Source organism: Carassius auratus, chromosome 5 (assembly GCF_003368295.1).
Source record: "Carassius auratus strain Wakin chromosome 5, ASM336829v1, whole genome shotgun sequence".
NCBI lineage: Eukaryota > Metazoa > Chordata > Actinopteri > Cypriniformes > Cyprinidae > Carassius > Carassius auratus.
The window spans coordinates 26,084,285-26,099,300 of record NC_039247.1 but is presented as its reverse complement, the minus strand read 5'-3'; the positions used below and the strand labels follow the sequence as shown (position 1 = coordinate 26,099,300).

At 35.6% G+C, this 15,016-nt stretch overlaps 1 protein-coding gene across 1 annotated transcript; it reads left to right on the top strand.

The window, feature by feature from the left end:
- The first annotated feature begins 159 nt into the window (after positions 1-159).
- On the top strand, positions 160-14,821 carry LOC113084149 (solute carrier family 25 member 46-like). Its single transcript, XM_026254795.1, has 8 exons — positions 160-644; positions 8,740-8,782; positions 8,883-8,940; positions 9,034-9,111; positions 10,316-10,416; positions 10,672-10,728; positions 11,062-11,119; positions 13,626-14,821. Exons 1-8 carry the CDS (start codon positions 392-394, stop codon positions 14,211-14,213), a joined length of 1,236 nt encoding a protein of 411 aa, XP_026110580.1. The 5' UTR covers positions 160-391; the 3' UTR covers positions 14,214-14,821.
- The last annotated feature ends 195 nt before the right edge of the window (positions 14,822-15,016 follow it).

The window sequence follows — 15,016 nt, the reverse complement described above, 5'->3', positions numbered from 1 at the left end:
ATCAGCCTTTGGTTAAAAATAAGTAACAATCACGGTGGACGTTTTTCATTTCTTCACTGATTCTTTGTCTGACATTACACAATACAGGCCTTAAAATATTTCTTTCTTTTATTATCTGATTGGTTTGTAAATGCAATAAACTACATAACCCATAAGGCCAAATTCAAACCGGAAGTAAACTGTCAACCGACAAAAGTCCATTCAAGCTTGTGCTGCTGGGTTGTTTTGCTAAAGCACTATCCTTGCTAGCAGCCTGCCTCGGTCAACAAGAAATACATTTCCTCATTTTACGATTGCTATCATTTTCAATGAACTCGTATCACATCACATAGGTTATACATCGTAGGAAGTTCGACTGAGATATCTTGTCAATTTCCTAGCGATTCCCAGCATGACTTCTCGTCGGCCTGAAAGCTTTGAGGGTTTGGGTTACAAGGGCAGAGAGGATCCGTCATTCAGCGGGGGCTATTCGGCCAGGTCATTCAATAATTCATCCGGCCCTGACCTCCAGCACTGGGTTACCACGCCTCCAGATATACCTGGCAGCAGAAACCTGCATTTTGGCGATCACACACCCCAATTTGAGAAGGCGCCTGCCCCACCTGAAGCTGCAGACGAAGCCCAATCAGCTGCTCCACCGTCCGGTAACATTGAGTGCAATTTTATGAACACTATTCTTGAAATTAGATGTTTTCACGGAAAGGGATAGTATTCAAATAACCACAAGCAATAGTATCTCACGACGATTATTTGTGCCATGAGGTTTATATTAGACAAGACCCGCCTCTACAGTCATGCTTTTAGTAAATATGTGGTAAATGAGTGCGTTGTCACTGTTGCTCCTCCGCCCATCTCCAGCTAGTTCTCGGTTTTATCTGGAACAGCTACAACAAAGCTTTATGAAAGACTTTATATATACATTTTGGTATTTTATTTTTGGTATTTAATCAGTGAAAAGGATTTACTCTGTGGATGAATTTTAATGCACGTTACATGAACCCTTTTTATATAAAAACTGTAATTAATACAAAACTAGAGCCAAACTGAAATTAAGCATTAATAATGCATGTATAAAGCATGTATATCTGTACATTTCGGGAAAAAAAATGCATTGGAAGTCAATCAATCCTTGATTAATGTGAATATTTTAATTTAAAAAATAAGTCTCCACGTAGTATTCAATAAAATTCTAGTGCATTTAATCTATTAACAGCAATATAACAAAATAACAGCAGACTAAAGTGAGAATTTTTTTGGATATGGTAAGATTTAATTTATTTTACTTAATAAAATTAAATGTGGCTCAAATGATAAAGCATTTTGTTAGCAGCGGAAGGTTGTGGGTTCAATTCCCAGGGAATACATGTTAGGTAAAAAATGCTAAATGCATAAATTTAATTTAATAAAGTACCACATTTTTAGTGTGGTGACAAAATGTTATTTTATCCTTGCTTCTAGAAAATCCTCAATCTTTCTGCTTTCTTACAGCTTCATGTGGCCGAAAACTTTTCATTTTAACATGGCTTTAAGCATTATGCATTATTAAAGTTTCACTTTCACCATGACCTACGTAAAGCTGGTTAATGTGGTGTTTCCATGGAATAATCGTAATATGAGCTTATCTTTCGGTACGAACCAAGAGTCTCCGCATCAGTAGGAAACAATAGATAAAATGAGCATCTTCCATCCAAAGACTTGTGGTTGCATTTCGGGTAAAGCAAAAAACAATGTTGAACAACAATATAAAATGTGGTAAACTATTAATGAATTTAAATTAAAATCAAAATTAAATTCATGCATTTAGCAGACGCTTTTATCCAAAGTGACTTACAGTGCATTCAGGCTAACAGTTTTTACCTAACATGTGTTCCCTGGGAATCAAACCTGTTTATATAATACAATTAATTATACTAATTATGCTACAATTTAAAAAAGAAATACTATAAAATGATTAACTGTTTGGCATGATGACGCCTGCCGCATGGAAGGAGGGTAAAAAGTCCATGGTTAGGGTGAGAGGCATCCTTGATGATGTTCCTTGCCCAATTGCTCAATAGTAGTTAACTGGGTGCCGGTGATCTGTTGAGCAGTTTTCACTACCTGCTGGAGTGCCTTGTAGTCAGATGCAGAGAAATTGCTGTACCACACTGATATGCAGCTTGTAGGTATGCTCTCAATGCTACAGCAGTAGAGTCCAACAAGGATCCTGGGAGTCAGGTAGTGTTGGGCGATATGGTCATTTTTCAAATCGTCATATCGTCAGCCCGTGAGATCGACGAAACACATATTATCATGCAGAGACTCTTTGTTCTTGAGATAGCATAACTATTTGGTGTTTCAAACCGCGCAGGTGCGCGAGAGAGAGCCTATGGAATCACCAATAATCGAAAAGAAAATACTTTCAAACATACAGATAAACTAACGTTAAATATAAAAATACTGTATTTAAAAAAGCTAGTTCATATATAGTCGGCAGACCCGCCACTTTTATACGCAGAGTACGCAGTCTGTGTAGGGCACCAACTCCCAGAGGGGGCACCATCCAAGTTGCCCAAAAAAAACAAACCATGCGCCATTCTTCCATCCGTGCTTGCGACCGCTCGCACCCAGCAGGGCAGGGTTTCATATTTTTTTGAAGCACCCCTGGGCGCCGCCATTGGCTAGCGGACCCCCACCCACTGTTAGCATTCCGTTGACTCCCATTCATTTTGGCGTCACTTTGACTGTGAATAACTTTACATCTGAGGCGTTTAAAGACTCCATTTGTCCATTCATTATTTCTAAAGAAACACAAAAATGTAAAAAAGCCCCATTACCTTGTATCTTACTTTGTGGTCCCGTAGAAGCAGTTTTTGTAAAAATAGACTAACGATTGCGTCATAACCTGCGACTCTCTGTCGCACAGTAGAGTAATTACCATATGGACAGGAGGAGAAGCTCACAGGCAATCTTTTACTGTCTGTGAGGCTATCGGGGGGACATGGAGGCATGAAGTCAAGGGAGAAGCCCATAGAGAGTCCATACAAGCAACGGAACAAAATTATTCAACAACGTCTGCAAGATTCGGTGGGTGATTCAGATTTCTTGGTCACGTGACATCTACGTCATCAAGCTCAGTTTAAGTCTGCGCAGTACTCTCGACCCCCAGGAAGTGCGTGCTTCTAATTCACTTCACTTGTCTCCGTTGAATCCAAAGGGGGTCGTTGTGTCCATTTCTTTTACTGTCTATGCTCGCACCTCATGTTTTCGGGCTGAATGTTCATAATGGATGGATGGACATTATGTCAGGGTAAAGGACATCAGCAATCTGGCGCAGAGAAAGGAAAACTAAAGAAAGTTAAAAAAAAAAAAAAAATACGGCATAAAGTTGGCTTGACTGGACATTCAAGAGTCTCAAATTTAGGGACCGTCTCTAAAGTTACATGTGATAATTGGTATACACTTTTCTAACGTCAGTAGCATTTGAGGAGAATGACTTGCAGTTATAAAAACAACTGTAATTATTTGTAATTTGTAACAAATGTTTTTATGTATTTATGCCCATATAGGTGTCAGCTATAATGCACAATTGAATTGAATGTTTTATATTTAAAATATTAAAATAAACTTTAAATCATATGTAAATTATGCTACTTTTTCACATGGGCTCAAAAACTAATTTGAAGCTCAATAGCTTAAATGACAATAGGTTAAATGACATTTTATCAATCACAAATGTGTTTAATGCCTAGTCAGTCTAATCTAATCAGTGAAGAACATCGATCTATCTGCTCTTTCTGGTAGACTGGACTTTCTTCAGGAGCAGTGTTTCTCTACTCCAGTTGACTTGGTTTCTTATTATAACAAGGGACTGCACAATGTATTTGATACACTTGTACTTTTAAAAACTTGCACTGTTTATATTACTCATTCTGCACCTTATTTTACACCAGAACTAAAACATCTTAAATCTAAGGGGCATTGCTTGGAACTCTTATATATTAAACTGGATTTAACCCTAACCCTAACTCCTTGAACAACTTGTAAACAACATATTCTTTAACCTTAACACTAGACATTATATCCAATATATTGATCCATATTTCTTCTAATTTCTTATGTTCACTTAAGACACAACCTACTGTTTGCTCTAATACCATGAAGCATGCTTTATTTTTTCATGTTACTTTCATCCCCCTTTTAACTTTTTTTTTATTAGTGTGTCAAAAATTAAGCAGTACTGCAAAACTGTATTGCCATACCGCCTACTCCTACTGAAGAGGAAGCCACAAGCTATTTCAACAGTAAAGATTGACATCCTCAAAATGCTGAGATTTAGCTGTTAAATGGCTCTACGCAGGATTCAGAAACCCTTGTTAATAGCAAAACATGTGGCCATTAAGTGAGCTTTAACCAGCAAATCATTGGCAATAAAAAGTGATTAATACTTGAAAATTCTTTCATAAAGCTCCTTTAAAAAATGTATTTTGTCCACAGAAACAAGTAGCTAACAAGCTTACATCGATTGTCAGCTAGTAAACAAAGTTCTAGAGCAGCAAATCATTTCCTTCTGTCTAGGGATATGCCGGTATCAAATTTTCCTGTTGTGGTTAATTGATAATGCTTTTATCACGGTATACGGTATTATCACGATATTGAAATTTTGTTTTAAAAAGTGGTCATAATACAGTATAACAGGTTAAATAAGTTTTTTTTCTTATTACAAAAATAACTAAACATTTAAGACAATAAAGCAATACAGAAAAATATATAAAAGTTAAATGTTTTACACATTAAAGTGCAAAAGAACTATAAAAACCAATAGGTATCACTTTACAATAAGACCTCATTAGTTAACCTTAATTAATGCATTAACATTCAAGGCAAGGCAAGGCAAGTTTATTTATATAGCACATTTCGTACACAATGGTAATTCAAAAAGAAAGTAAAAAAAAAAAAAAAGTCATGAAGAAAAGTAATCACAAAAATTAACCCAGCAATTTAGGAACTTGAAAATTATTTAAAAATTGACTTAAAATGAATTTATGACAGTTTAAAAATAGAAAACGATTTTACATTAAAAACAATACATGCAATATAGTGTAATCAGTTCGGACATCGCATAGTGCTCATTCAATAAGTGCACAGCTAAACAATGAGCAATAGCTACATTTACTATAGAAGTTATTCATCTTTGATAAAAAATCTTAAAAGTCTTAGTTCATGTTAGCTCTCAGTTGCAGCTTTCAATTTTAACAATGTGTTATTAAATATTGAAATACCTAAGATTAATGAATGTTCAGAATAATTTTTTCATTGGCAGTTTATGTTAACTAATGAAGCCATAATGTAAAGTGTGAATGAACAATAAAAGATCAAAACAGTTTCAAACAATATCTAGGGCATTTGTAGTCCAGATTTAAAAAAAATGAATGTTTGAAGTAGGGCTGGGACAACGCGGCGAGGTCATCGATGACGTCGACGGAAAAAATAAGTCGACGCAAAATATGCGCATCGATTCATCTACCTGTTTTTATTTCTCTAAAAAACGTTTGCAAAACGTTTACCTTATGTGCGTTGAATATACGCGATGGCCGGATCAACATTCTGTCCAACGTTATATAACCAATCCAGGGGTTTTTCTGCATTGATTTTTTTGGCGGCTGTCAAAGCCTTATGTGATCGGTGAGTGATGTAGAATAGAATGACTGCCGCACCTGACAGGGCGCGCATGAGAGAGAGCCCGGGCTGCGAGCGCACTCACAGTCTTCAAACAACACGAGTGCTTCTTACTCTCTCTCTCTCCCTTGTGCATATTAATCAAAATCATTAAACACGATAGAAAAAGGGCAAAACACCAAAATTTCACGCGCACTCACAGTCTTCAAACTACACGAGCGCTGTCTTGCTCTCTCTCTCTCTCGTGCATATTAATCAAAATCATTAAACACGATAGAAAAAGGGCGGAACGCCAAAGTTTCACGTGGAGTATTTGAATATTTTTTTTTTTCTGACAGGCTGCTGGCTCCCACTGTTAATTTTTTTATTTGATTTTTTTGGAAAAGCACTCCCTGTATTAGCTTAAAGCCCCCAAGTTTACATTGGTTACTTTATTCTTTCAATTGCTCTAAACAAGTATTTTGGGTGACCTTTTTTATTGAATGCTAGACATCAAGTTGTTGTTATTTTCATCTAAAAGAAGAACTTTTTTTTAGTAAGATAGGTCCTATGTGTCCAGTAAGCTTGTTTCAGTAAGCTATGTGTTTTCAAGGCTTCAAGGTTTTATTGAATGCTATCTCTATACAAGTGCAAAGTAATGCATTCTTAGTCAGTCTTTTATTTAGTAATTTTAAGAGCAATAAACATATATTGCAATGTTAAGGGAAAATCGGAAAAATAATCGCTAGATTAATCGTTTCAAAAATAATCGTTTATCCCAGCCCTAGTTTGAGTATAAATAGCCTATTAAGTCTAAATATTTCAGTAGTTGGCTCTGTAATAAACACCATAGGGAAAACACAAATCTGAATGGTTATTTCAGATTATTTTTGTTTACAGGGTAAGGGCTGCATTTAGCGCCATCTGCTGTCAGAGAGTGAATGTGCTTTCATTCAGCACGTCTCTCACGTGTTCCTCCATGTGCTTCTCATGCGCAAGAGCGCATGCGCTCTTTCAACCAGCATACAGCAATGTTGTGCATTTTAAGCAGCTGATGGGAATAATATTCTTAAAATGCATTAAAAATTCTGTATAATTTGTAATGTATATTTATTCACGGTACTTAGAAGTGCCCACGATAACAATATCGTGCATATTAATCACCGCAATATATCGCATTACCGAATACAGTCACAAGTTTACTTCTGTCCTGTAATAACATGCAGTGAGCGATATCTGATAATATATATGTTTTTGCACCAATAAAGCACTCACGTCACTTCATAAAACTGAGGTTTAACAATTTAGTTTATAGGACAAATAGTCAGTTTAAAAAAGTAGGCTATAGCTATTTCCCTCAAGTAATTTTCAGGTCTAGAAAAGTATGGAAAAAATGAGAACTAAAGTATGGAAAAATATTTGTGCTTCGAATATTTGTCCTATTCAGTGTTCTAAAGTATAAAATTAATTTCAAAAAATAAATTGATCATACAAATAGAGAGCTTTCATGACAAATGTTTAGTAATCGTCTGAACACGACTGAATTAATTCAAGGCGCACTTTTTCATTATGCATAAATCTTTAACCAGTCTTACGTCTTTTTATTGAACTTTACTAAACAAATGTGCGTGTCAGTTTTAGTTGATATTACTCTTGTCAAGCTCTGATTTCTGAGAGATGCACTGAGAGGCAACAGCAATGCAGTATTTGATATGGGCTCTTTTCATTCATAATTTTTACATTCATTCACTTCACATGTATTAAAATGTGTGTGTGTGTGTATATGTTATATTTTTAACTCAACTAATAATAACTGAGGCTCAGTCATCTATTAACAAATGTGTGTGTTTATTTTAGCACTTCCATCAGTGAATACACAGCTTGCAAAACAATAAAATAAATATCAAAGAAACAATACAGTTAAACAAGAAAGTAGCCTAAATAAGAAAGTTAAATATGACTATGGGCGCGACACGACAAAATACTGTATAATTAATTTTAATCAATTGGTGATGCTACACTGTATGCAGCACTACACAACATGCCAAATCTCTGACAGTAAACTGCCTCATCCTATTTATTATGTACTGACACAGAGTTCAGATGTCCTGTGTAGACACTAAACAAACCTCTTGCGATGCTGTGTCGCTTCCGGTTGTACATTAGACATTTTTCCTCATCTGCCCTCACTCTCTTTAAAACAGGAATTGTTGCCACATTTATTGTTAACATCTTTTATTTATCACATGGGTGGTATTTGGCCAGTTTGGAGACACTAAGCCTCACCAAACCTAACCAGCCAGGCGTTTGTGATCATGGGAACTTGAAGACACTTATACAAACGCAACTGGGTGACAAGAATGGAGATGGAACCAGATCGCAATGTAGTATTTTTTTCCCAACAAGGTCCATCCCCTTACACAAAATCAATTTGCTGAATGCATAAACTGTATTTTCATGCGCTCAAACCTGCCAATCTAAAGAAAACTCTGTGTATGGCGTTTGAGTTATTACACTTGTATACAAAACAAGTATGCATAGAGTCCATGATGTCACGTGCACTACTGCCAGTGGCAGTAAACCACGGTGGTGGTTGGTTGACGTGGTTTTCACAGCCATAGTTAAACTACTGGTACTTTAATGATGTCTTTTCCAACATTCTGGAATTTGAATGTGTAATAGAATTTATGGCTGACTGTAAAGGGACAGAAAGTGCTCTCATTTCATCAAAAATATCTTCATTTGTGTTTCGAAGATGAACGAAGGGAGTGTAATGACAAAAGGCTGAGTAATTAACAACAGAATTGTCATTTATGTGTGAACTAACCCTTTTAAGACTGCCTATGGATCCAAGAGAATATCATTCCCTTGTATTTAGCCTTTTATAAGCTGTAGTTGGCAGTACTATTATAACAGGTGAAGAAAGATTGCATTATCTGAGAATAAAAAGACTTGCTTAGTATTTTCATTATTTCAAATACAAAATAAAAAAAAATTGTCCAGTAAAATACAAATTAAAAAAATATACAAAAGTTATTAAGTACATATTTTAAGTACATGTAATTAAAATACTGACCATCTCTGCATTATTTTGTCTTTCAGAACAGCTGAACAGATTTGCTGGGTTTGGGATAGGTCTTGCAAGGTAATTATGGCTTTAAAGTTTTGTTGAAAGTACAATTATATTAAGATGTGCAAAATAATATTAGTAAACTCAATATCATATTTTGTATGGTTTGAATTAGCCTCTTCACAGAAAATGTGCTGGCCCATCCCTGCATTGTGTTTCGACGTCAGTGTCAGGTAGGCTGAACCCAGGCAGAACAACATGAAGTATTTTTGCATTTTATAGTGTTGAAAAATTATGGATCTTTTAAAATGAACTGTGTGTTTCAGGTGAATTACCATGCCAGGTGTTACCACCTGTCCCCACTGACAGCCATCAGTGTGATGTACAATGTCACCAAAACTCAGGTAATACGTCACAGATTTTTGATTTGTTGTTGCTTTTAAAGAACAATTTAAATGCGGGGCATGTGGTACCACAAGGGTCGATGCTAGGTCTATTTAAGTTTAAGGTGACTATCCGATCACAGGTGGACAATATTAATAGAGGGGGTCCAAAGCATTTTGAATTGAAGGTGGCTGAAAACACAGGACCACGCTGCTTTTGTATTCACTTTTTTTGTGCATTACCAACATGCATGGAGTTCATGCAGATCCTTAAAAAGTCCTTAATTCAATTTTGTTAAATTAAAAACATGGATCGCTTTACAGCCTGATGTAATTATTAAACTTCAAAAGGTTATGATTTTGTTTAATTAAATGTGATTGCTGCACATTCAAAGTCAAACGTAGTGCGTTTCTACATTGTACAGACTTTCAAATAAGTAACCTAATGACCTACTGTTGTTAATTTGTAACTTTTTCATTTGTTGTGTTTATAATGTAACGTGTTGTAGATGGTTGTAAGAATGTTGATCATTTTATTTATAATTTCACCTTTTTATCTGGATATTGTTGACATGTCACATAATAAACTGTAGCTAACAATTAATTCAACCATTCTTATAGCTTCTTTCTGGGCCTCCCTGTCACAGGAAGGAAAAACTAAGGGCATGATTTAACATATATTAAATTAGTTATATTGTTTAATATAAAGATTTTTACTACTATTGGCACAATAATCTTTTCTTTTACTTTAAACACATTTTTAACATCTGAAAAATACAATATTGTTATATGTATTGATATATTAGTACACAAACCAATTTCAAAAAACATTTAAATATTGATTTAAACATATTTTGAGTATAATTATCTTGACATTTATTTATTTTATTTTTTTATGGTTGTACTACCTTGGTTTGTCTAAAAAATTTATAAAAAAAATAAAATGTGATTATTTTATTGTTTTCACTACTATTTGAATATAACATTCATTTAATGTGTAGTTATTTGAATGTGTGTCCCAACCTTTTCGATTTAGTAACAAAACAAAAACAAAAAAAAACCACTGAGATATAATATTTCTTTTGAGATTTTTCAGAATCTGGTTGGAGATACTATTGAGACTCATGTTACCCAGATGTAAATTGCTATGTCTCTCATCTGACCACTTGTGATCTAAATGAATAAAACGTTTCCATTGAAGCAGCTCTCTCTCTCTCTCTTACAGGGTCCAAAGGCTTTATGGAAAGGGATGGGCAGCACTTTTGTGGTACAGGGGGTTACACTGGGAACGGAGGGCATCATTAGCGAATGCACACCTTTACCAAGGTATGGAAATGTAAGCAGTTGCTAATAAGTGTCCTTGAGAAGGTTTTCTTTAGAGATTAATCACTGGTTGTGTTTTGTTGCCTATGACTTGTAACACTCATAGGAATAATAATTACGTCTATAATTAGGTCTGACATTTTTAATAAATGATGGCAGCATGCAGTTTGTGTGATTTGAATTTATTTGATCAGCTCTCATGATGTTTTCCTACCATTTTTGAAGTAAATTGTCTATTATTGTCATGAATATTCACAGGGAGTTATCACACAAGTGGAACCCTAAACAAGTCTTGGGACACTTAGTACTCAAAGGGTAAGTTAAGAAATTTAAAAAACAGTGTATTACAGTAAATTACCTAGCATTTTTTGCTATTGTTTGGAAAATGCCATAAGCTGCAAGTTGTTTATCTCTTAATTGACTCTTTTATGAGTCATATTATTACCTTGCTCTTCCATATCTGGGATCTGTCTGAATAAGTTTCTGACTAAGCTTAATATGCAGGTTGTTGTTTGTTTATCAAAGTCCCACAAAGAATACTGAAAGGGAATTCCATAGGCTTGACATTTAAATTATCAATCTACTCTTTATCTCTTTTTGTGCAGTGCTTTGAACTTGTGAAATAAATCATTTTGGGTTTTTTTCCAGTTTCACATATGTGGTTGCAATGCCATTTTACTCAGCAAGTCTCATAGAGACTGTACAGGTACGGCATTTTTATACACTCTTTCTGGCTTTTTTTGTTTCGTTTTTTCCAAAAGAATTCTTTTCATGTTCTTCTTGTCCTTTGTACACAAAAATAAAAATGGGGAATAAAATAATGGATTCAGTGAATTTTATGATTAAAAACAAGTGAAAATATCTTCCAGTGGAGCACAACAAAATACACTATATGTATATTCAAAATATAGTCTATGGAAACCTGTAGGAAAATATTAAATATCTTTAGCAGTTTTGATTTAGATCATTTTACTGGAAACAAGACTTTGATTATATTATTATTATTTTTATATTATTTTTATTTTGTATAAAAATAACAAAGTTTTATATATATTTTCAGTGAATAACAGTGAATAAAGAGTTTCCTGTGACACAACATCTTGACAAGGCACTAAGATCAGATTCAATGCTTTAGGAAACGCAGTCTTGATTATATCTTGTGGTAAAAGAGCAAACCCGTTTTGGCCAACTAACTCTCCAATATGTAGGTTTATGATGCAATTTTTGATGATTATTGGAAAATCTGAAGGTTTGCTATTGCTTGCAGTTGGAAAGTCTGATAACAGTTTCTGTTATGATTTCATTTTGACTTCGGAATTTGCTGTAGGAATTGTAGTATTGTGAACATTACAAAACATTTGTATGAAGAATGTCCTGTTGACCCAAACTTTTGAACAGAAGTGTAAATAGTTAAATATATATATTTAATTTCCTTTTAAGCCCCGTTCAGGCTAGACAATGTTTTTGTGTTTTTCCTTGAGAGCGGCCATGTATGAAGTGTTTCTTGGAGTTTATAGTACATTGAAGAATGATCATATGACTTTTTATATATGCCATGTGACCTGTAAATGCAAATACAACGTTTCCGTTGCAGTTTTGAAAAAAGTATTCCCTTTTCACATTGCCTGAAAAACCACCTCATGCGAGTTTAAAAACTTTTGTGATTATATGGACATTTTTGACGAAATTGAACAAAATTGAATTCCATTAAGCGCAATTTAAATTTAAAGGGTAATGGAAACGCGCCTACTGTTTCAGATTATGCGATTTTGACTAAAAAAATCTACATGTCAGACTATACGATGCTACCTGAGCATTCATCGCATATGCCTTCATTAACATTTCATGTTCTGTCATCAATAGTGTGGGATGTATACGTGTCCCATGACACCCTACATCAAGCAGATTGTGACAAATTCTTGCTAATCATGTAGAATGAATCAGGCATATAAACAGTGTGTTTTATTTCGTTCTTTACCGTTCATACTACACGATTTTAGTCCTATTTTGCCATGATCTGCATCTGCGATCTGGACGCGTGATTCAATTGTTTCTTCTTGTGTAGTGTGTCATAGTGTGCACTACACCTCTGTGATACTTTTTATGATGTTTCAGATGTCCACATCTGTGACACTGGCCAATAGGAGCACAGAAGAGCCTTTGTACGTGCATCGCAGAGCAGTGCAAGGCCAGCATTTGTTTATAAAGCATATACATTTGTTTTTTGTTTGTTAGTTTTTTTTAGAAAATGACAGATCGTTTCGCTAGACAAGACCCTTATTCCTCATCTGGTATCGTTGAAGCTGCACTGATACTGTAATTTTGACCTTCAACCATTTGGTAGCTGTTGAAATCCACTATAAGGAGAATAATCCTGGAATGTTTTAATTAAAAACTAGGGCTAACGATATGATCATGGGCATCCTGTCAGTAAATCTGGTTCCGTGATTACCGCTAAATCGCCATCACCTGCTTATAATTGGAGTGCCATTTAATAGACAGAGCCGTAGATCACTGACAAGCTACGCAATATCGCGTTCATTATCGAAGGCAATTCATCTGGGATAATGAACGCAAAATTGCGTAGCTGGTAAGTGATCTACGGTTCTGTCTATTAAATGCTGCTCCAATTATAAGCAGGTGATGGCGATTTAGCGGTAATCACGGAACCAGATTTACTGACTAGATGCGCATGATCATATCGTTAGATATATCGCCCAGCCCTATTAAAAACCTTAATTTCTTTTCGACTGAAGAAAGAAAGACGTAAACATCTTGGATGACATGGGGGTGAGTAATTGATCAGGAAAATTTTAATTTGAAAGTAAACTAATCCTTTAATGACGGCATGCAATGAATGCTCGGGTAACATCGTATAGTCTGAAATGTTTTTTGTTCACGGCAAGATTTTATGAGTCAAAATTCTGACACAGTGACTGTCGTAACAGTCCGAACAATAGTCCGAATGGGTTTAATAAACATTTTGAATCAACAATGGATGTTTGTTGTCATGGCTGTTTCTATCATTGGGGGACAAAATAGGTATGTACATTAATGTGATACGTGTATTAAATATATCCCCCTTATATACAGCATATACAAAAATATAATGAAATTTGATCAAAAAGCTGTATAATGATGTGGATTTTTGTTGTTATTGTTAAAACGCCCAGCCCGACTTCAAGTGATTCCTCTTAATGTTTCTTCACCAGAGTGAAATAATCCGAGACAACCCCGGCATCCTGGATTGTGTGAAAGAGGGTATCGGGCGTGTAGTGGGTATGGGAGTGCCTCACAGCAAGCGTCTCCTTCCCCTCTGGAACCTGCTGTTCCCCACGGTCCTCCACGGTCTCCTCCACTATGTTATCAGTTCCAGCGTGCAGCGGCTGGTTCTTTACCTACTGCGGCGTCGGAATAGTGGCTCTCCAAAGCACTCGTCCCCTGACTCCCAAGCGGACGCGGTCCAGTCTATGCTGGATGCATACTTCCCTGAGCTCATGGCCAGCTTTGCTGCCAGCCTGTGTGCAGATGTGCTGCTGTTTCCTTTGGAAACGGTGCTGCACAGGCTGCATATCCAGGGAACACGCACTATCATCGACAACACTGACCTGGGTTGTGAAGTTTTGCCCATTAACACGCAATATGAAGGAATGAGGGACTGTATTAATGCGATTCGCCGTGAGGAGGGCACCATGGGCTTCTACAAGGGCTTCGGCTCCATAGTGGTGCAATACTCTCTTCATGCCGCAGTTCTGCAGATCACCAAGATGATCTACTCAACGCTGCTACGAAATGCTTAAGTACAATGATTTGGAAAACAACGATTCCTTCCTTATTCTCTGGTCATTTAATTTGGTTGTGTTGGACATGTGTCCTAATATGAATTAATAATTGCACATACTGAGGTTTTCTTCACCTCTTCCTGTACTTGCATACGTTGTTTCATAAAGCACTGGTTGTCTTGTTGATTGCACGACACTTTTATGCAAAATATTATCCACTAGCGCCAAAACATGTGTAATATTTCTGAAACATCAACCTTTGTCATTATATCCCTATATAGTTTCTCCATTTCATCAATGGCCACCGGGTTTCATAATGTGGTGTGTGAATGTGATTGTTCTTTTGGCAACACTAGTTTAAGACCTGTTCTTAAAGAAATTGTCATTAAATTATTATCTGCACCTTAGTGAAACTTGTGCCAGTGTTTCAAACAGTGAAACTGTTTCTGTTTGCCAGGCTTAACATGATATAAGAGATAAAAAAATCAGTTCATTGAATGGGAAGCCATTATATACACAACAATGCAATGTAAGTGTAGAATTAATGTACATCTGGTTCCTCGGTGAGTAAATAATCAAGTTCTCATTTATTGGGCACCATGATTAAAATAAATGTCTAAAATCTGTTTTGTGTGAACCTTGTGTAGTTATTAGTGTAATTATTATTATTATGAATTTTCGTAGCATGTTAAATAAATTAAAAACAACAATAAATAGGCTAGATATTGTAGCCTATACACCTATACAAAAAAGAAATTCAGATTAAAAGCAAGGGTGCATATAAATGGTCAAAGGTGATGGTAAAGATATTACAAAAGATT

Excerpts from the sequence above, each read along its gene's own strand:
- LOC113084149 (XM_026254795.1), top strand. The coding sequence starts at position 392 with ATGACTTCTCGTCGGCCTGAAAGCTTTGAGGGTTTGGGTTACAAGGGC. Across the intron at positions 10,417-10,671 it reads GAATGCACACCTTTACCAAG|GGAGTTATCACACAAGTGGA; the intron begins GTATGGAAATGT and ends GAATATTCACAG. Across the intron at positions 11,120-13,625 it reads GTCTCATAGAGACTGTACAG|AGTGAAATAATCCGAGACAA; the intron begins GTACGGCATTTT and ends TTTCTTCACCAG.